At 35.4% G+C, this 24086-nt stretch overlaps 1 protein-coding gene across 10 annotated transcripts in view; it reads left to right on the forward strand.

The window, feature by feature from the left end:
- The window catches only part of LOC126362232 (protein piccolo-like), a 731361-nt gene extending 718805 nt beyond the window's left edge, over positions 1-12556 (forward strand). For all 10 annotated transcript variants that reach the window (XM_050007864.1, XM_050007862.1, XM_050007865.1 and 7 more), the window contains one exon: positions 9115-12556. In XM_050007864.1, coding sequence (XP_049863821.1) covers positions 9115-12437 — 3323 coding nt within the window. In that variant the 3' untranslated portion in view covers positions 12438-12556. The remainder of the gene's footprint in view (positions 1-9114) is intronic.
- Positions 12557-24086: the final 11530 nt, after the last annotated feature.

Below are 24086 nucleotides of genomic sequence, written 5' to 3' on the forward strand. Positions count from 1 at the left end.
TGAACTTACTTCATTACTAGTGTATCATGGAAAATGGTGTATGATGGATAGTATGAAGTCATTTATATGTTATCACCAAGTGTTAAATGAAATGTATTTCCCATAATTGTCTGGGACATTTTTAAGGAAAATATGTGCATCTATATGGAACTGCAGAATAGGGTGCTGAATATTTTGAAAGAGAAACTTAAGTTTTTTGCCTGTTACGTGGAAGAGCATGTTGTGCTGTCATATTTACTTTAATAAATGCAAACGTGATCTGACTGAGTCGCATCATACAATGTAATTTGAGATCAGAGTTTAATGCCATTGTTTGATCAAAAATTCTTTTATGAATTTCAATGTTCACTTTTTAGTTTAGTTTCCAGAGTTAATTTACTTAGAATTGATATATATATATATTTAGTTTCATTGCTAAACAACTATATTTTTTGGGTTTTTAGTTTTAGAAAAGTGGTTACTGAGGATGGACAACATGAAATTTTATCTTTGGTCATACTAGAGCTATACATTGCTAGCTATATGGTAGTAAAGATGACTGAAACACAGTTGCCATTATAAATTTTAAAGATACATTTCTATAAATGTAATATCCATGGAAGGAAATTCAAATTCATGGTATTTCAAGCATTATGAGTTGTTGTTTAAAGGCCAGAATTTTCATTTAATGAAGAAAATTACATTTTACCATGGATTGTGTGTAAGAAATGTGATCTTTTTAATAAATGTGATTGCTGATTGCTTATGTAATCCTTTTGAGCATGAGTGTTGAAATCACAAATCTTGAATGAATCAGTTTGATTAATTCCTTTAAAATAGCTTTATAATATAATATACAACGATGAGTTTAATTGTTGTCAGCTTAGAATATTGAAATTGGATTCATATGACATGTTTTATCACTTTTCGTGTTGCTAAACAGAATTCCCATTTCACCAATTAAATAAGCCAGCCTTGTCTACACAGGCAAGTCCTCAACACACAGACTTATTTTCTTACATAAAATGTTCTGATTTGAAAATTATTCAGATAACTCTTTTAGTACCCTTGACTAGAATTTTAGAAATGTAATAGATACAGTTCTAGTTTCTCAATTGAATATACTGCTTACAATGTATGATTTAGCTTTCTCCAAAGGAGCTTACTCATTTCTGTTTTGCATACATATCGATATACAGTTCTTTTTATCATAGACGCTGTAACATAAGATATTTACTAATTTCACATATTTATAAATTCCTGGTAGTCCATGCAAGTTTACTGTCTGATGATTTAGCATCGTTCATTTTCTGGAGAAAAAAGACTGAACCATGGGCTGCATGTAAAAAAAAAAAAACACAAAATGCTCTTGTGTTGAGCAAAGCATAACATCATCTTTGTTGGATTGTTGGCAGGGTTGCTACTCAGAAGAAAGTTGAAAACTACAAATATCTCCTGCTGATTAGTATGTCTTTCATTTCATGTGTGGCGATACCTGTAAGACACCGCTAGCCCACGCCTCTCGCGGTGTGCGTTTAACCCCATTTAAATGACGCGCCAAGCACGTGCCCAGCGGCTGTACGATTAATTAAATAATCGGCGTGCGAATCACAGTTGAAATCTCTGGTCCAGAGGGACGTGAAGAGGCTGTGGTCCAGAGAGAGAGTAGAGTCAGTCGAGTCTTGTTCAGTCTTAAGAGTCAGTCGAGCTAGAAAGTGTCTTGTGAAACGATTTCTTTTATATGTGTTGTGTTGTCTTCTTCGATAAGTAAAAAAAAAAAAAAAAAAGGTAAAATAAATTTTTGTGATGTCCATCAATAAGTTCATTCCAGTAAAAATAGAACCACTTCCCTTCACCTTTATTCACCCTTTTTTCTTTCTTTCCTTTCAACAAAACAAAAAACAAAAAAATAACAATCCCCCTTTTTTTTTTAATTCCGGACATCACACATGATAATATAAAGTTCATGCAAATTTATTGTAATGCTTCCTCAAATGTAATTCATTATAACAGCAATTTGAGTGATATTCCTGTCAATGACTGATGTAATTACTTGGTGTATTTTTGCACAAAAAAATTCACTGGTTTACATTCCAACACTGTAATTCCCCAACAGTCTTTATTTTTTAATTTTTTATCCCTTCATTCATAGTGTATAACTCTGATTCTAGGTGATCACATCTGGAAACACTGTATCCAGGTACTGGATAAATTACACTTACTGTCAGTGACAAGATAGATGCTTTCAGTTTTATTTCATCATTATTGCAAAAAATTATCACACATTTTCCTTTCACTTTGTTATATCTATGAGACATTCAGAGTTTTCCCTTTTACATTCAACTAGTGTTTTAATTTCTGTTGTTTCTTGCTCTGTGCAGGGCTGGGGGACAGTTATAGATATGCCTTTCTCAATACTGTTTGTAGGACCAGGAGACAATTATAGATATGCCTCTCCCAAGATAGTTTTGTTTTTAATCATGTTCAATTTCTTATGGGTTCTTAGTGCTTTCAAATACAGCAGTTATTTTTATAATATCATTCTATACATTTCCATATTTCAAGGGATTTATGCCACATTGGTAGGTCAAAGTTTTTTTTTTTTTTTTTTTTTTTTTTTGAACCGTATTTATGAGATATAAATCCATATAAATTAACTTTTTGCAGTACCCAAACTTTTATAAAAATAAAATGCATGTTTATCTAATACCTCTTCAACTTTCTGATGCAGTACTCAGCATATGTAATTTACCATTAAATGGCATAGCAGGCAGAGGGTGTATATATTGATGCTCATGGGTTTAGGTTACAAAAATCAAGTGATATGATATAGTGATTAAGGCACTTTGGCTGGAGGGTTGGCTCCAAATTCTCACACTGTTTTACTTTTTTTTTTCTGTAGTTTCTCTAAATCACATAGCACATGCTAATATGGTTTCTTTCAAAATGACATAGGTACTTTTTCATACTCAACCTAATGTAATCTAAGTGTGTGCTGTGTATTTAATGGCCTCTTCTACCCTACAGGTAGAATGTTAAACTGTAACTTCCCTTTCATGTAGTTGCAAAAATAATATTTTTCAATATTTAATTCAGTTTGAGTTTTTCAGTTGGTTTAGCATAGAAATTGAATGGTTAAAATTTTTACTTTGCTTACAGATTTCAACCACATTTTGTTTCACATTTCCCTTCTTACGTGTTGAAGGTTTACAAGTTTATAAAAATCATGTTGTTGTTTTGTATATAGACTACAGTATGTAGACTATCTTTTTATCATCATAATGAAAATAAGTTCATCTGTCTCAGAGTTTATTATAATCTTCTACCCTTCACATATATTTCTTAACACCTCTGAATGGCCAATTGTCTAAAATTTTTGATCATTTGTCTTGAAATATTTTGATTTTGCTGTCTGCCATCTCCTCCTGTTTTCATTACTGAGTCATGCATGTCAGCTCTCTTTTCCTTTTTCATAATTATCAGTTTTATTGCTTAATTTGACAGGTACTGAAAAGATATTTTTTGTTTTTCTTTACACTATAGACACATTTGTTTTCAGACCTGTCACAAGTGATTTTCAGTGTTTTTCCTATCAGTTAATCCAACTTCTTGTAAAACCAATCCTTTTTATGGAGAATGCAGTAATAAACTCTCATAATTTTCAGTAGGCCTATTTCTGCCAAGACCAATTACTTGAAAATGTTATTTTTGCTTTGATGTCATTGTTTGTATTTTATCGTGACCAGCCAAGTTACCATCAGAAATTCACTGATTAACATAGCTATATTAAATTATATAAAGTTAATCATTTTAAATTATGTCAGCTAATCTTAAGTAATTTGCAGAATATTGTCCTTTCAGTCCAACCTCACAAGTATTTTAGGTCCCTTGCTCAATCTTAATAACTGCATTCTCCACTTCAACAAATTCTAGTTATTGCTGATTGCTCAGTTCAACATTTTGTTGACAATTACATATTACTTCCTATTTAGCTGCAGTTATTATTTACTGTACAATCACCCAAGGTGCTTTTATAATTTTTAATATGTTCTGTGACTTAGCATTTGATAGACAGTGAAAAATATATACTTATTTTTGCATCTTAATTTCATGTAATCAGCTGCTACTGAGCCAGCTAACTGTTCATTGATATAAGAGATGATAATAGCTTTCTTTATTAATAAAATATTTTTTACTAGAGTCCAACAATTACACGAGATCCCCCCCCCCCCCCCCCCCCCCCCCCCCCCCCTTGCTCCAAAATGTGCCCTTGGACTAACATATGCCAGTACATTATCCTCTGTCAAAAGACAGTAACTGAGTATTTCAGCTTTACATTTCTTTTCAGCCATTAAATATTTTCATTTTCTAGTCCCTTGTATATTTAAAGCCACACTACCCCATGAACTGGCAACTGCAGTGACCTTCCTTCCGTGTACTGATTTACAAAATGTACCTGCCGATTACAGGATCAACTTGCAATGAGAGATTTGTATACAGTGGAACCTCGCATAGTGAGCATAACTCGTTCCAGAATCTTATTCTTAGCACATAACACTCATTAAGCAAAACAATTTATCCCACATAAATTAATGTAAAATACAATAATGCATTCTACGCTGAAAAAGTACTAAACATTTTATATTATTCAAGTCAGTTATTCAAAGAAAATTGTATGTACAGTATCATGTACTTAATTATTCATGATACAGAAGTTATTCTTTTTTACAAGGAAGCTATCTATAGCCATTTGTTTCTGTAGATGATTCAACACTTGGCGAAAATGAGACACAGCATTATCATCAAGTAAATTTGTAGCACATGTAGCCTCTTCTTTATTGGAGTGATGATTTTCAGTGTATGATGCAACTAATTCCCATGCTTTCAGCATTTCTCTTATTGCACCAGAAGATTGCTGCTGTGCTGTTATTTCCTCCTCCTCCTCCTCCTCCTCCTCCTCCTCCTCCTCCCCTGAACAACTCCTCTCCACATATTCTAGTTGTGAAATGCACTGCAACTCCATAAGCTCTTCGGTGGTCATTTCTTGGCTATGATCATCCACAAGCTCATCAGTATCATTGTTATCACTTCTAGTCCCATGCTCTTGGCTAAAGACACAGTCTCATTGACTACAGGCTACACAGGTACTGACTCAAATGCCTCAGAGCTGCATTCGACAATTCACTCCAGCCAAAGCTTCGTTGAATCAGAAGTGAGAGTTCTCTTGGTAACCACTTCTCACACCTTTTTGATCGTCTTGATGCAGGCAGTGATGCTGAAGTGATATTTACAAAACTCTCTGAGAGTGAGATTGATAGCTTCAGTCAATTCAAAGAGTGCTTTAATATAGAGTTCCTTAAAGTTAGAAATAATCTATTGTCCATAGGATAGAGTAATGGAGTGGTGTTGGGAGGCAGAAAGTGATCCTGATGAATTGAAATTCTTCAAGGAGGTGGTCTTGTAGGCCTGGAAATGGGCAGGAGCATTGTCCATAACAAGCAAGACATGAAGTGGCAGATTCATCTCAGCAAATATTTTTTCACTGAAGGACCAAACACTACATTGGTCCAATCACAAAAAAACCACATGTCAGCCAAACCTTGTTGTTGGACCTCCACATCACATTTAACCTGCTCTTCTGGACTTTACATTTCTTGAGGGCTCTGAATGTTAAACAAGCAGCAGTTTAATTTTCAGATCACCACTGGCATTGGCACAAAACAGGAGTGTGAGATGGACTTTCATTGGCTTGTGACAGGGCAAAGTATCCTCCTCTACTGTTATAAAGGAACACTTCAGCATCTTTTTCCAGAATAGACCCATCTTGTTACAATTAAAAACCTGTTGCGGCAGATAATCATCAGAGTCTATGAGCATCTTGAAGTTGCTGATGAAGTTCTCTGCTGCCTTTGTGTTGGAGCTGGCTGCTTCACTATGCCTCACATTGCTGTGGATGCCAGTTCTTCTCTTAAACTGCTCGAATTACCTATGGCTTCCCTTAAACACTTCTTCGGCCACTGATGATCCTGGCGTCTTCTTAATGAGGCCAGCAAAAATCATTCTTGCATTCTCACAAATGATGTTCTCATTAATAGTGTCACCATGCCATTACTTTGATGTCATCCAGAATATGGAACCATTGTTTAGATACTGTTTGTCATTCTCTTTAACGCATCTATCTCCTTAATGTTTTAGTTGTCTTTGAGGATAGTGCATATAGTTGATGTAGACCAACGAATTTATTCTTTGCAACAGTTACACTACAGCAGTAATGATGCATCCAAATCATCTAAGAAAATTGCTAAATAGTGACAATTTTTGTTAAGGGTCAAAATGTAAAAGTAAATGAACTGTGAATCTATATCACTGATGTCAGTTTGGAGTATTGGAAATTTTTCTTATCAAACGTGGAGGCTTTCACTGAGGTTAAACAACTGTGCTGTATAAACCAAACGGAATGTTATGAAGAACAGTTCAAAATACCTAACAGGCTTCCTTTGACATTCATCACATCATAGAAGTGGTGCTGAAATGAATACCAAGTTTATTTATTCCTTGCCAGTTAATAGAAAACCCATAGTTAGAGAGTACTGGAACAGGTTTGTGATGGGATTTAGGTTGTTGACATTATCCAGAACTTCAGTTTAGCCAGAGAGATGTCACAAAAAATATGATGAAGCCAAAAACATGTCACAAGAAAATGATTCACACGTATCAAATAATTTGAGGAGACTATTCAAATACTTCTAATTGGGATAAATAGATCAGGTAACTGATGTGAAGGGCAAACAATACAGTATCAGTTTTTTGGTACAATTATGAAGAACTTCGCATTGTTACTGATTGATATGATTTATGAAATGAGTATGCAAACAATTCTAATCCTAAATGACTTATACTGAGTTGTAGAGTACCTGTGCATTCAGTCCTGAGCATTTTCCAATTCTTACTAGGTTGGAGAGAATAGGGGGCTCAGAAAGGCAGAAAGTAAGATATTTGTCTAGCCAGGTAAAAGTTTTCACATCATTAAATATTCTCACATCAAGTATAATAGAACAGAGGGATCTTATTTTACAGGAAAGTGGCTTTTAAATTTATATTCTCATGTTGAAGAAACTAGAAGAAACTCATCTTGTTTTACAGGAAACCATAACTTAAATTTCTAAAAACATCTTTTCAGCAAATACCTGTGAGTCTGTTTCATACTCAATGAAAGAAGTTTGGAAAAAAGTCAATTATAATTGGTGAAAATTACCTTCAAATACATATTGCAAGTTTATTTCTGAAATTTGATGTTAAAAGACACAACCAGGAAAATATATTTTTGGGCTTTTAAATCCTCACTGTTTGAAATTTGACTAAGCATGCCAATGTTTTGTAGCTTGCAGCTACACTATATGAATAATGTTGATATTGAACATTTTGTTGTATTTTTAAAGTTCCACTTAATTTAAATATCAAGTTAAATTCAATGGCTTGTTCGACAGTGAGGTTATTCTCCATCTTCATTTATTTTTTGTTACATTAATCTATGCAAATTTAAGAGGCAAATCATTCCTCAGTTTCACATTTAAATTTTTCACATCGTATTTGACTGACAGAGAAATCTATAGCAAATTCTACCAGAAGTGACATGCACAAAGTCTAAACATAAGGTAATACCTACCTTCGGTATTTGGCTTTCTATACTTACGCCCTTTATCTTCTATTGCTCTTGCTCACATGAATGTACAGGTTGCATAACCATTATCTCTTTTGTCTTCAGTGCTGAACTGACAAAGTTATTAAATTACACATTTAATCTGTATCTCTTATCAAACAATTGTTTTACGAAATATCAGTACTGAATTGGAGAACTGATCATGCAACAATGCATGCACGCACTCATACACACACACACACACACACACACACACACACACACACACACACTCTCTCTCTCTCTCTCTCTCTCCTCTCTCTCTCTCTCTCTCTCTCTCTCTCTCTCTCTCTCTCTCTCTCTCTCTCTCTCTCTCTCTCTCTCTCTCTCACCTTTCTTACATTTCTACTATGTAATTTCTCCATCCAATTTATCTCTCAGTTGTTCCTAATGTTGAATACCACCTCATATGTATACTTGGGATTCATTATTGGTGCAAGGGATCTGATAAATTTCATCAAATGTGTTCTGTATAAAGGCATAGCAATTATCAGTATCTAAATTAATCTTTAACTTCTTTTTCATATAACACTGTTTTTACAAACTAATATATTGCGACATTCTAATATATTGCGACATTCTTCAAAGCAATTTATTCTCTCTATAACTGAATGTGTTTAGATTAATTAGAAGAATATTTCTAGGCTGCTACATTTTATTCCACACCACTGAAGAAAATTTTAAGTTGAAAGTCATATTTTGCGTATGACAAAATAAAACTGAAGCTATGTCACATAAAAATATTTTTTGCACTTGTTTAATAAAGTGCTTCAATAAACTGTATCATTCATATATCTCCTAAATACAGAGTTTATTTTTTATTTTTGGGAACAATAAGATTAATAATATATCAAACATATTATTTTGGAAATTACTTTCAGTACACAGTGTGCTTGCTGTATAAATAATTTTTAAGAATAGGCAAGGAGTTGTTGAATATTCTTCTTTAATCTTGTTTCTCCATTGATATATAAATATGTTAATACTTATGACCACAATCTGCTACTGGAGTACTGTGAATCTGTAATCGCTGCAAGAATTATATTGTAGTTCTTAATTTGATATAATTCATACATTTAATAACATGAGGTTTGCACCTGTTAACATAATTCTTTAAAAAATTTAAGAGAACTGTGACTACCATCATTGATAGACCAATCTATAAACACTCCAGAAGTAAATAATAATATAAATGATACCTTGTGATTTATCATCATAGATATAAAGGTATTTCAGTGTCCCAGATTTAGCTTCACTAATGTAAATATCTAACTACATTATTTTGTTATAATAGAGAGACAATGAATTATTATCAGAGATAGGTTTTGGATTTTTGTTCAGATATTTTTAATTAGCTGTTTTTATTCGATGGCAAATTGCATACTAAATAAAAGGAACAGATTATATCTTCCCTTTCTGATTTTTATTTGTTGTAGCTAGTGCCCCGTCATCAGACGAATGTGAGGCACCTGTCTCTGTCTCACATCAAGGCTATGATGAGAATGCTGCTGGGCAGTGGTATCCTTATGATCCTAATATGTCACCTGTACCTCCTTACTGGGGTCCTGAGGCCTGGTGGAGATACTACCCTGTTTCTAATTTGGAAGGACAGAAGAATTCACAAGCTCCTTCTCCACACTACTGGGACCCATATTCAGCTATGTATGCTTACATGGCAGAAATGGCTGCATATGGTTATCCTCCTCCACCATATCCTCCAGTCTATTCACCTCATCATTTTGCTCCATCAAGACAATTTAGATACCCACATAGTGGAAGTGATTCTGATGAATGTTCTGGATATTCATCCACTGATGAAATGGCATATTATGGGGCAAATTTTGCACATGGAATTCCCCAGGGACATCCTCCAGTAATGCTTCCGCACATGAATCATCCATCAGGAAATCCACGTAATGTACCAGAAGGAAACACAAATGAGATTTGTAAAAATGAAAAAGAAAATTTGCATAAAATTGTAACTGAACCAGACAAGACTTCTGAGAGCGTCACACCAAAATGTAATGAAGCCAATGGCAAGAAAGAATCAACCAATGAAAATGATAGTAGTAGCTCTGAAGAAGATGATACTAGTGATTCAGATACTGAGGTGGAGGATGAGAATAGAAATGAAGCAGATGAATCAGCTAAAAGTAGTAGTAACAGTCTGCAAATGATTCGGTCTGTTTCTGATATAAATGTGTATAACAATAACTCTGGTTCAGATGTTCTTTCTCATAGCTCTGAAACGAATGATGATGAAACAGAAAGAGAAGAAGATTCAGATGGAGATGATGAATTTGAAGAGGTTAGTGACAGAGGACATTATAACAATGAAGAAGAGACTTGCCTTCCACACCAGCTAAGTGTGATTTTTGAAGAAAGTGAATGCAGTGATGTAGAGTCTACTAAGCGCATTCACTCAGCTGAGAAAGCTGATGTTCATAACTTAAGCGAAGATGGTGACAGTTCAACAGCAACGCTGGATAATTGTGAAGATGACAGTGACGTTGATTATGATGCAATGGATCCTGGTTCATCAACAGTAACAGTACGCTTGCCACTAAAACTCAAATTCAGTAGATCAGAAAATGATGAAGAGGTAACAACACTGATCGTTGGAGATAGTCAGGTGAAAAGGATTCCCAAGGAAGATGAAGTTCTTGGTGACACAAAGTTAAGAGAGCTGAAACCAAATGTGAATAATAAGGCAACAGCTCAAAAAGAAGCTGATGTATCAGTAACTGTTTGTCTGACAGCACGATCTAGTTCTAATGATAAAGTAGAACAGTGGAAGCAAGATGTGGATAAACATTTTAACCAGCAAGATGATATAACCAAAAAAGAAGAATCTGAAATATCAAAGCTTTCAAGACATGGGAGTTTAGAGGATAATTTAAACAGGCAAAGGAGTGCATCAGATTTAGATGTATATGAAACTGCTGAGTCTGACTCTGATATATCTGTTTGTCTGTCACTGCCTCTGAAGAAAACAAACAACAAAAAGCCACAACCTCCAAAGTCACATATTACATCAGAGAATTTGAATAATGTATCTGAAGAGGATGATGATGATGGAAAAGTGAAGGGTGATGATAGCGACTGTGCTTTCAGTCACTGGGAAGATGATTCCAGTAGTACAAGTATTCAAACTGTAAAACTTGCTCCACATACTAAAAAACTGATTGGGTCTAATACTGATGATGAAAAGAGTAACAAGACTTCAGAAGCTAAAGGTGTAACAACAAAAGAAACAAAAGACAAAGGTGAACAGAATAGGAAGGTACAGAGCAGTAATAAAATTCAAGAAATATCAACTTACGAACAACGGTGTGACAAAGAGGATGAACATGCCATGGTTAATACTGCTAATCATGAGTTGGAAGACACAGATACAAGTGAAGATGAGAGTTCCTCTAATTCTGAGAGTATAAGTAGCATCAGTTCCAGTAGTAGTACAAGAGAGAGGAATATATCAATAAAACCAAAAGAAAAAGTTGAAAGTCCTGCAACAAACTATGTTTCTGAGAGAAACAGCAAGTCAGAAAATACAAATAATAATGACAGCAGTGACATAACAGATAAGATTCTTAATATTGTTACTGATAGTAAAATTATTTCCAATAATGAAACTTTTAACAAATTAGAAAATTCCCAAACACAGCCAATAACTGCCAGTGGGACACATAGAGGTAATCAGAGAAGAGACTCCACAGAAACAAATAGTCAAGGAAGAAATGAGATGAGAACCAGTAATTCAAAATCTCAGGAAGAAAGTGAAGAAGATGATTCTGGAGTAACATCTGACTTAAGTCGTCCCATATCGGATGCAGACACAGAGTCTGAATTAAATTTAAATGAGTTACAGCTGTTAAGCAAATGTCAGAGAGCAGCTACACATTCTCGTCTTTTCAAACTTCTCCAGGATGAATGTGGGAAAGAAGATGAAGAAAATGATGAGGATGATGATAAAGCAGAAGATTTACACGCAGAATCAGTTGGGACCCTGAAATCAAGGAAAGATCAACTTACACTACCACTGCGTCAGAATAGTTCAAGTGATCCAGATAGTCTATCATCTTCTTCAGGCATTGGGTCTCCTGCTTCTCCAACTATTACTGATCGTTTAGTAAAAGAGCTTATACGAAGTTTGTTGCAAAAGAAAAAAGGTAAACGTCTGAAGAAATTACCTCTGGCAAAACTACATGCAGCTGCACTACGTATACTGCAAGAAGATATGGATCCATATGACACAGTCAGTTCCCCTGGTTCAGAAGAAAGCAATGGGTTTTGCTTGCCTTCAAACCAATCTTGTTTTCAGACTCAACATTCCATTAATTATAATAATAATAATGCCAACACTGCCAATAGCAACATTGCCAACCCAGTGATGCCCCCAACACATGCCATGTATGGTGCAAATTATTATGATTATTGCAATTATTATGATTCGTGGGGGAATCAAAATGCATATTATGGAACTGACCAAACTTTTGAATATGATGTTGTTCCTTCAAAAGCATTTAAGCTTTTACAAGAACACACCCAACCGCATGGTTTCAGCACAGGTCTTATAAATGGACTGTGGGCTAAGTGTCCCAGGATACCAAGCTCAAAAAACCTGCCAAAGGATCTTGCATCAGCAGAGACTTCAAAAGAGAACAAGGCTGGGTCTCAGAGTGATCCCCTACCTGAAGCTCCTGTAATTCCAGAAAATGAGTCCAGTGCAGTGACCCCTGCCTCAGCCCAAGCTTCATGATGTGAAAGAGATGAGACAGGCAGACTGTGAACAGAGGGTGATCACTTGTTCAAACGTTCGAGCTTTTGGTAGACATTTGAGATGTCTGTAGCAGGTCGACCAGCTGGGTCATACCCAGGAGGTACTCGGCATCACCCTCATTTATAAATTTTGTGACTTTAGTCTTCTAATAATTTTGATGCGTACTGTAGTTAATCACTTATTAATTATTTCTTGGTAATTTTGGACTGCATTTTAAAATTTTTGTTAGACGTAATCTGAATTTGAAAAGCCTATGAACTTTGTCTCTCTGGAGTAAACTCCACCTTTCAGAAATGAAAAAAAGAGAAAAATGGGGAGCTTTTTAATGTGGAACAAAACTTTTATTTATTAAGACACACAATTACTGTTTTAGAGTTCCTTCTAAAATTTCATAATTGATGCTCCCTTTTACAAAAATTGTCATAACAATAATGACATTCAAAATAATAAGCATTCATAATATTTGCACAAAATCAGTTCAGAAAGTTGGGAGAAGTACAAATAACCATGTTGTAACTACTTTCTCTTTAACTCATAATCATGAGTTACAAAATTTGTACACCAATAAACAGAGAAATCAACTCACTGTCTCTGCACCCTGCATTTTTGAGCACAGATAAACTAAATAATCATTAACTGGTGTTAGTCAGTGTTCTTCATTCTATGATGGCATCAGATTTTATTCTGAACTTTAACTGACACATAAAATGCTTGCAAAGGTGCAGTTTGCTTCAAAGAGATGTTTGCATTTACCCTTGCACTGACTCTAACAACTAGTGTGTGTGTCATATTGTGTGAACTATTACTTTCATTTTTATTACAGTACATAATAGCTGCATAACATTGGATGCCTTTGACATTCAGAAGCATGTATGAAGTTCATGGTCAATTTGAATTCTAAAGCTTAACCTTTCTCCTTGAAATAAAATGTAGTGAAAGTCAATGACAACTCTTGACAGTAGACTGTGTTATAAGGCTAATCAATATGGTTACCATGAGCTTCATTTTTTCATTTGTTGAAATATAATACTAACAAAAGTAGAAAACAACTGCATGACTTTTGTAGAGAGTATCAGGAGTGAAAATATATTTAGTAAACCAATAAGTTATAGTCATTTGCTTAAACAGGGACAAACTATTGTCTGTACAGACCAAGATGATGCTTGTGTGAAGGCTGATGAGACTGACCATAAATGGGAAATGCATTTATAGTCACTCTCAGGCACTGCTGTCAAGTGTCATCTTGGTTTCCTTGGACAATATGGACAACCAGGAAGTCAAATTGTACTACATTGAGGTAATGCTTCAGTTTTCTCAGTCAAAGATTAGAGATGAAAAGAGGGAAAGGAAAATTATTCATTGTTACAATTATTGCTCTTAGCAGCTGCTAGTCTACCTTGCTAGTTATTGCTAGTGAAGCTATTGTGACGTGGGAATTCAGAGATTTAGGATCTTATGGTACATTACCACAATCAGCATGTGATTTGAAAAATAGCATAAGCAACACCAGGCAGGTGACAATGAGTGCAATTTTTCTGAAATTCTGTAACAGTTTTTGTCACCACTTACATTTAAACACTTAGATGATCTGAGAGCTACCATGCTTGCTGTTTGTCTAATAATGTACAGTGATTTGAATTGTAGTTGGAATAAGCATTGCAGTGCCCAAACGTAATAGAGAATCACACAAATGGCTAATAATTATATTATAGTAATGAAAGTAGGAACACATTTAAAAAGACATTGCTAGTATTATTTGTTGCTGGCTGAGACAAAAATACCTCCATTTTAAAGTATTGGACTGTAACATACATGAAATACATGGCAATGATTAAAGTTATTTTTACTTTACTCACAAAAACATCAGTAACAATGTAAAAACTGCACAAGAATATCTCCATTACACATATAAAAATATTATTATCACCAATAGTTTAATTTTGGATAACATATTGCATTAAGTTTTTAGAAGTCAGGTTGCTCTGGTGTAGGTCTACTTTTTTCAGTGACTGCAGATTGATTTCAATCCCCCCTCTCTCTAATTTCTTTTCTGAGACCCACTTACACAACCTTTGGACCATGAAAGATATATTTTACTATTGTTCTTTCATCCTTTATAACACATGGCAATTTTGTTTCGTTGGTCATTACTAAACAATGTTCTTAAACATTTATTGCTATGTTTTTCAGTATGTATATCACAATATGCCAGACATAAAATTTCATAGTGTGCCATCCTCTTTATGATAAGAATGGGTAATTGTCAGACTGTATAGTAAACTAGTTTGATATAGTAATTAACTAACAGTAAATATCTGCACTCAGACAGATAAGTGAGTTATATCACAGTGACTGAATATACTAGAGTCTGCTTGAATTTCTATTGGACAATTGTTTTATAGGATCTGATTAATTGTGGTATTAATAATGTCATTTGTTTGTTATTAGTGAGTTTAAACATAAGGAAGCAAATATTACCTAATTTTTATGATAATGGAAAACCTTTGTGAAAGATAAAAAAATAGTGTTAATAAAGACAACAATGCACTATGTGAAGGAAGTATTGAATAGTCAATATAGATATGAATCAACAAGAAGTTGAATGTTATTACTCAAATTTTGAGGTTATGATCTTCAGTAATGGATCAAAAATCTCTCTCTCTCTCTCTCTCTCTCTCTCTCTCTCTCTCTCTTCTCTCTCTCCCCCTCTCCCTCTGGTGTTCTTCCAAATAGTCATCAGATGAATCTCCACTTGTGTTTCAGCAGCAGATATTAGCAATTAGTTTTGCAGTGTGTAGTGGTAGTCAGCCAAAACAAATACTGCTCATCATGTCTTTCATGCAATGCCCAGTGTTGTTTCCCATTACAAACAAAATTATTTTTAAAGCAGAATTTTATGTGTCAATTTGATTGAGTGTCTCCAGATTAGTTTAGTGTGATATTTGCTTTTTGACAAGTATACACAGGGACAGTAAAACTTGAAGAATAACTTTTACTCAAGCTGCTACAACACTGTCCCAGCCTGTGCTGACTGCTACCAACATGTAGCAGTGCTGCTCAGTTACTACTGGAATACAGGCTATTCTTCATGTTCTACTGTCCTTGTTAACACATATTGATAAAACAGATATCACAGTAGACTAATCTGGGATTGCTCTATTCAATGTTCATGCAAAATTATGCATAAAAAATCAATTTGTTTGTATTGGGAAACAAACCACACTTTCCATTGATACTGGGCATCACAGAAAAGACGTGATGACCAGTATTTATTTGGGCTGATTCCAGCTATACATTACAAAAACAAAATTGCAAATATATGCTCAAACATCAGAGAAAATGCACTTAAGGATTCTTAGGAGGGAGAATGGGAATGAGTGGGTGGGTGGTCATGCACATGCCCATGTGCACTCTGAAGAAGGTTGTTCAGTTCAAAATGTGACCCACAATGACCACCTTATTGTTTATGTGACTATAAACTGCTTGAAGTTTCCTTACTTGGTGAGTAGTTGTCATTATTAATACTGTTATATAAGTTTTGTGTTATCAGTTTATCATTTACTTTCCATAGTATATTTCACCAACCTCTGCCTTGTCAAATATATCTCTGATGTAAAATTTCTTGTAGCTTTTATAATGTAATACGGTAAAACTATTGGAGTATCTTGAAGTTAAGAGCTTTGTAGTGTCTCCTTTGTGACCCTCCTGCTTGGGCTGTTAAATTCCTTAATGGAGCTACATGGATTTAATTGTTAATACCATCCATGTCAGTCAGTGTGTGGTGGTACAGATAATTTTCCTTATACATTTCACAGCTAAAGTAATCTAAATCTGAGATGATGGATTCTTGTCTTAAAGCTGTGAGTGTTACCTCTAGGAGGGGAATAGTGTCACACTCATGGTAGTAATTATCGTCATCATCATCATAAATGATTTAGTGAAATAGTTTTTACTGTATTCCTACATTTTCTATGAAGAGCAACAATGAAGTGCATCATAATATTTCTGCTATTGGGAACGAATATAAATAAAAACGAAATATGAAGTGTGTTTTTTAAGTAAGTACCGTTTTGAAATTTAAAAAAAGGCATGCTAATATATCTCAATAATTTTATTTTCACATGAAAGCCTGTACCTTAATCTACTTTTCTACATTATTTCCATCAGTACTGAGGCACTTGTCATAACGCTGTACCAGTTTTTGAATACCTTTCTCACAGAAGTCTGCCACCTGACTTGTTAACCACCGCATCACCACTGTTTTGACTTCATCATCATCATCTTGAGACGCTGACTGCCCTGGTGTTTCTTCAAGTGCAGGAACAGATGGTAGTCACTGGGCACAAGATCAGGGCTGTACAGAGGATGATCTAGAGTTTCCCTTTGAAAAGATATGATGAGATCTTTGGTCTGATTCGCCACATGCGGACGGGCATTGTCTTGCAGCAAAACAATTCCCTTGCCCAACTTCCATGGACTGTTGCTTTGATTCTGGTGTGACATACGCCACCCATGTTTCATCGCCCATAACAATTTGGCTTAAGAAATCATCACCGTCATTGTGGTACTGCTCAAGGAAAGTCAATTCCCTGTCTAAATGTTTGGTTTTGTGCACATCCGTCAACATTTTCTGTACCCAATGTGCGCACAATTTTTGGTAATTCAAGTACTCGGTCACAATGCCATACAAAACACTATGAGAAACATTAGGAAAGTCATCCCGCAAGGAGGAAATCGTAAAGCGTCTGTTTTCTCTCACCTTATTGTTTACTTCCTGCACCAAACTTTCATTAATGATCGAAGGACGCCCACTCCGTTGTTCATCATCCGCATTTGTGCGGCCATCTTTAAATGCTCTCACCCACTTTCATACCATTCCATCACTCATAATGTTTTTCCTGTAAACTGCACAGATCTCACAATGAATATCAATCACTTTTAGGCCTTTAGCACTAAGAAATCTTATAACAGCCCGTACTTCACAGTCGGCGGGACTCACGATTATTGGAGGCATCTTAAACACTCAGTGCACAACGTAAGCAAGGAAGAATCAAACTGTAATGGCATCAGTGCGTAGATTAAGGGAAAGACTTTCATATAAAAATAAAATTATTGAGATATCTTAGCACGTCTTTTTTTTTAAATTTCAAAACAGTACTTACTTAAAAAAAACACCTCATAGCAGCTCAGGACTGTAGTTCTCATCTAGCTGAAAAGCAGACTCTCCACCAGATGAATGACTGACATTAATGGTAACTGCGGCCCTTACTACACAGAAGATTGCAAATACAATACTTGCCTTTAAAATTGCTACACCAAGAAGAAATGCAGATGATAAACGGATATTCATTGGACAAATGTATTATACTAGAACTGACATATGATTACATTTTGACGTAATTTGGATGCATAGATCCTGAGAAATCAGTACCAAGAACAACCACCTCTGGCCGTAATAACGGCCTTGATACGACTGGGCATTGAGTCAAACAGAGCTTGAATGGCGTGTACAGGTACAGCTGCCCACACAGCTTCAACACGATACCACAGTTCATCAAGAGTAGTGACTGGCATATTGTGATGAGCCAGTTGCTTGGCCACCATTGACCAGACATTTTCAATTGGTGAGAGATCTGGAGAATGTGCTGGCCAGGGCAGCAGTTGAACATTTTCTGTATCCAGAAAGGCCCGCACAGGACCTGCAACTTGCAGTCGTGCACTATCCTGCTGAAATGTAGGGTTTCACAGGGATCAAATGAAGTGTAGAGCCATGGGTTGTAACACATCTGAAATGTAATGTCCACTGTTCAAAGCGCCGTCAATGTGAACAAGAGGTGACCGAGACGTGTAACCAATGGCACCCCATACCAGCATGCCGGATGATACGCCAGTATGGCGATGACGAACACACACTTCCAATGTGTATTCACCGTGATGTTGCCAAACACGGATGTGATCATCATGATGCTGTAAACAGAATCTGGATTCATCCAAAAAAAATGATGTTTTGCCATTTGTGCACCCAGGTTCATCGTTGAGTACACCATCGTAGGCGCTCCTGTCTGTGATGCAGCATCAAGGGTAACCGCAGCCATGGTCTCCGAGCTGATAGCCCATGCTGCTCCAAACGTCAATCAACTGTTCGTGCAGATGGTTGGTGTCTTGCAAACGTCCTCATCTGTTGACTCAGGGATCAAGATGTGGCTGCACGATCCATTACAGCCATGTAGATAAGATGCCTGTCATCTTGACTGCTAGTGATACGAGGCCATTGAGATCCAGCATCGTGTTCCGAATTACCCTCCTGAACCCACCAATTTCATATTCTGCTAACAGTCATTGGATCTTGACCAGTGCAAGCAGCAATGTAGCGATACGATAAACCACAGTAGCGATAGGCTACAACCCGACCTTTATCAAAGTCGGAAACGTGATGGTACGCATTTCTCCTCCTTACACGAGGCATCACAACAACGTTTCACCAGGCAACGCCTGTGAAAAGTTGTTTGTGTATGAGAAATTGGTTGGAAATTTTCCTCATGTCAGCACGTTGTAGGTGTCACCACCAGTGCCAACCTTGTGTGAATGCTCTGAAAAGCTAATCATTTGCATATCACAGCATCTTCTTTTTGTTGGTTAAATTTCACATCTGTAGCATGTCATCTTCGTGGTGTAGCAATTTTAGTGGCCAGTAGTGTAAGTATAGGATTTGAAATAGAATAATAGTGCATAGTAGGCCTATTGAGAATTAATTGTCCCCATATTTGCTACCTACTGTTGGATTTAAAACAGCTAAAATGAAAGTAAGGACAACTAGGACAATGCACTTTAATGAGCTCATTTATGAAGTTGTACTGCACTGGACTTAATTTAATTAAATCTCTGTCTAGCACTAAATCCTATTGGAGCACATATTCTTACATAAAATTATTGCTGATGATTTACTTCAGTTTCTCAAGCTGCTTCAGCATAAATAATAAACCAGTGTTGTAAGTAAATGTGTAGAAAATCTCTATGTACACATTTTGGTAAGGACCAGAAAGGGATCACATTGCTGTGGTTAGTAAAATGCTCCATTTTCAGTATTTTGGATTCAGAATTATCTTCCTTTATGTTAGTGTGCAGATAAAATTGTAGTTTATTCTGCATACTCATTGTTGTCATGTGGAGTGATGCAGAAAAAGTAGTGAAGTATTACATCTACAGAGGCAAGTAACAAGAATGTTGTAAAAAACTGATATTTGAAAGTAGCCTCACCAAATTACTGGAATTCTTACGATGTCTTCAGTCCACTTCTTCCTTAATAGCATTTGTCTCTATTGATAAAAGCCAGTTTCATATTAATTACCTTTCACACAAATACAAGGTACGGAAACGGTTTTCATGTAGCTTTCATCTCCATCTCTAGGGTGCCAAGGTCTCTTACAAATGCAAGGCATGAAATTGGGAACAAACAAAAATCCAAAGGAAAAAAAAAAACATATATTAGCCATTATTCTACAAATTGTCAGTTTATTTGTATATAGAGACTGGAAATCCCTATAGTAGCGTAGTATTCACTTTAAATAAAACCTCTGTTCTAATGACAACAGTGGCTATTTCTGGATAGAGCAATGTGTGAAATAAGGGATAGGTAACCACTCACCTGTAGTGGGTCAATATGTAGAGCACAGTAAGACAGGAAAGAAAACAGCATTCAAGCTAGTTTTTGAGACTAGCTCATTTTCCAACAATAGTACACACATTTGCACACACAACCAGACAGACATTCAACAGACATTCCTATAATCATGGCAAGTCTTGCTGTGGCCACAGGAATGTGTATTTGGTTTTCTGTGTAGTTGTGTGCGTGAATGTTTTCTGTTACTGAAAAAGAACATGTGACTGAAAGCTGGGGTGGAAGCTGTTTTCTGTTATGGGTTACTGTGCTCTATTGTAATAGCATATAGATGACTGTTATCTTTTTACACTTGCTAATAAATTTTGATACATACTAAGCAAAAGGAAATAGATAAATGGCAGCTATGTTGTATAACATCAGTTTTGAAAACAGCAGCATTTCTATGAATTGTATAAGAGGCATCTTTATGAACTTTCTAAACGACTGCCTACACAAGTAGTTTTTTACAGCTAATGTTGTCTTTTATGTATAATATGACCCGGTGTAAATCCATAAAGGTATCACTTAGTGTGACATCCAGAGAATGCAATTAACGAAATCAAGAGTAGACGCTACTGCACTTTTCCTGCAACATATGCCAAGAAGAGATTATATATAGACACATGCATAATAATTCTGTTTTCTAGCTGTAATTCGTTTTTTTTCTTTTTAATTGCAAAAGTAAGCATGTTACAGAATTTTTCTGTTTAATACAGTTCTTTCCCTGCAATGAAAATAATGCTTTAGTCATAATTTGTGGTAGATTTTATAATGCATTAGGATATAGTATATATGCCATGTTAAACATATACTTTTAGATTTGTAAACAAATGTTTAAGTTTCTGGGGCAGATTACAATTTCTTTCATATTTTACATTTCCAGTAAGTACGGGTATTCTCTTCCCTATCATTTAAATAGAATGGACAAAGAACATTCCCAAATTGTAATAGTACTTTTGTTTATGAATCCTTTCAAGAAATTCTGTAATGTTTTGATTAAAGTATTTCTTTTATTCATTAACTTAAATCCTTATCTTATTAATCTAGAAATTGAAATAGACATTGATTTCACAACTGGTTTCTGCACCACCACCACCGCATTCAGAAATGCATGTATGTTTGTTCTCCTCCCAGGCCAAGTGCTTCTATGTACTATTGATAAAAATGTAATATAAACTGTAACACACCATAAACATATATCTTCAGTCCAATAGTCTGCATTTTCAATTTCCATTATAACAAAAAGCAACAGTGATAACACAATAGACTCTATGCGAATTCCAGGTGGTAGGTTGCAAAAGACGAAACTCATTAGCATTTTTCTACTTACAATGTGTTTTCTTTTAAGACTTTTACTTTGGATCTGCTCTACTTAAGATGATATTTACATATATTTTTATTTGAGATAGTCCTTGAATTGTAATTCAGGAGAATGTTTAAGATATATTGTGATGGAATGGTTATTTTAGTTTCATTTTTTTATTCTATTGGAATTTACTGAACTAATGGTGCAGACAGAAATTTACCAACTTACTATCTACAGCAACAATTATGTATTTTAGGGGGGCAGGGTATGTGTATGGAAGGGGTGGGGAGGGGGGCGAGGAGTGAGTGTAAGGTTTTACAGACATGTAATAATAGGTAACAGATAATAGTAACTGGTAACAGATCATTATTGAGGGAAGAAATGGTAAAGAATAGTACAGCTCTTAATTTCCAGAATGAATTATCACTCTACAGTGGAATGTGCACTCTTATGAAACTTCTTGGCAGATTAAAGCTGCATGCCAGACCAGGAACTTACCTTTCACATTTTGGATGGAGCCCCAGTTTGGAAACAGTTTCAAACTGCTAGGAAGTTTCAACTATTAATTTGGTTGAAAGTGATACTGTGAGATAATCTCATGATTATGCTGTGGCTTCCACAAGGTAAATATTACACAATGCATGAATATAATGTTACAGCCTGACCATCAATAAGATAGTACATAAGCTCTCCATTAGAATACACTCAGTTATATGTGAAGGTCAGAATTTCTTAGTTCCCGTTAATTTTGTAAGATGGTATATTTTTTGATTTAAATATAATGACAATGAGAGCAGAAAACAATTTTTTCATCTCATTTAGTACCTTGCATGAAGTAACTTGCTGATCACAGTACCAATCACATGAAAAGACATACAGTAAATTGGATACTCAGGACATTTTCTTGCCACATAGAAGAATCAATTTAGTAGCTTGCTTTTTGTTTGAACAGAGGAATAATTTTCCCAAAGAAGCTACTGAAGATGAGATGATTTATAGGTATCATCTGGCCCCAGAGTCTGGATCCTCTGCGACACACTGTATATTTATCCATCAGGAAATGGTATCAGTTACCAAGAGGCATTTCTGCTGTTCCCAAAAGCAGAATGTTGGTCAGTGTTGAAGGCACCTTTTGGATGCAGATTCTAAAATGAGACTACCATATTTGTGTAATATGGATAGTCCTAACTAGATTCTACTGTGATAAGAGATTAGACTATCATCTGACTGAGGTTGCACCAGCAATTGATACATGATGGGCATTTTGGCAAGATGAGTTTCCTGCCAAATATGCCCAACATGCAGAGTATTTCTATTCACACTTACCTTATATCATTATGATTACTCTACAGTTCACACTTGAGAGTTTGACAGAGGGTTCATGAAACCTCTTTCAGACTATTTCTCAATCATTTCACTCGTGAACTGCATGTGGAAAAATTGAACAGTTAAATCTCTCTGTGGGAGCTTTGATTTCTCTTGTTTTATTTTGTGTATGTATGTGAGAGCCAACAAAATATTTTGATATTTTGTATTGTTTGCTTGACCCTCAGAAGATGATGTCTGATATGGGTATAACATGACACAACTTAGTTTCAAAAATTGTGCAGTCAACTTTCCTGACTTCACCCATAGAGCAACATACTGTTTATGAATAACTACTTAGGAATGAAGTGATATAATGAGCCCATTGTTACAAATCAGTCCTCAAATATTAGAACAGCATAATAGCAATTTTATTTATGACATCCTATGCTTATGAAATATGGCACTGGAATTCATTGCTGGACCATGAATTTATTTGGACTCAATTTCAAGCAGTACATTTTTCAGCTTCATGTAGCAAAACAAATGGCTAAACTGAAGTGGGAATATTGGAACCTTTAAGTTCTCTCGTAATAAATTACAGTACATTGAAAGTAGTATTTTTTCTCCAAAGCCTTGAAATCAAATGCCGAACTGCTGTTGATCACATACATACAGTGATTTACAGTAAAATGATCAAGTCTTTTTCTGTTTTAAATACCAAATAATATTACTTTCTTGTACTTTCTGAGATTCATTCATTATTGTTTCACTTGTTTTGCGACTAACGGGCCACTTAATATAGTGTTTGACACTGATATATAGACATTATTTATGACCGAATATGAATCAAAAGGCTACTGTTAACTGTTGGATATTCATTCACAAATGACATAATATGCTTGATATCTGTTTTAACTTGGGCTAAATTCCAATGTAATTGACAAAAATATTGTAACTTACACTAAGTTTTAAAATTAATGCCCATTTCACTATAAACCACTTGAATACAGTGCATATGATGTGATTTACAACTCAGACACAATACGTACAAATAATTTACATTAAGTGGATTGTGCAGGCATACATTGTACACCAGGCACTAATACAAGAGGTGGACAAAAACATGCAAACACCAGGAGAAATGCATACTTGAAGATTACTGCAGATGGTAGCCAAGCCTGCAGGTTGCAGTGCTGAATTTGAGGACAAATGGCACCTGTGCAATGTTCTCAATATGTTGCGAGTGCCATTGTGGTCAGCACAATGTTCTGTGTAGTTGTGAGTGCATTAGGTTGTAGCTCAGTGCATTCGAACATACACAAATTGATAGTGCTTGTATAGTGACTGCTTCCAT

Source organism: Schistocerca gregaria, chromosome 1, assembly GCF_023897955.1.
Source record: "Schistocerca gregaria isolate iqSchGreg1 chromosome 1, iqSchGreg1.2, whole genome shotgun sequence".
In the NCBI taxonomy this organism is placed as follows: domain Eukaryota; kingdom Metazoa; phylum Arthropoda; class Insecta; order Orthoptera; family Acrididae; genus Schistocerca; species Schistocerca gregaria.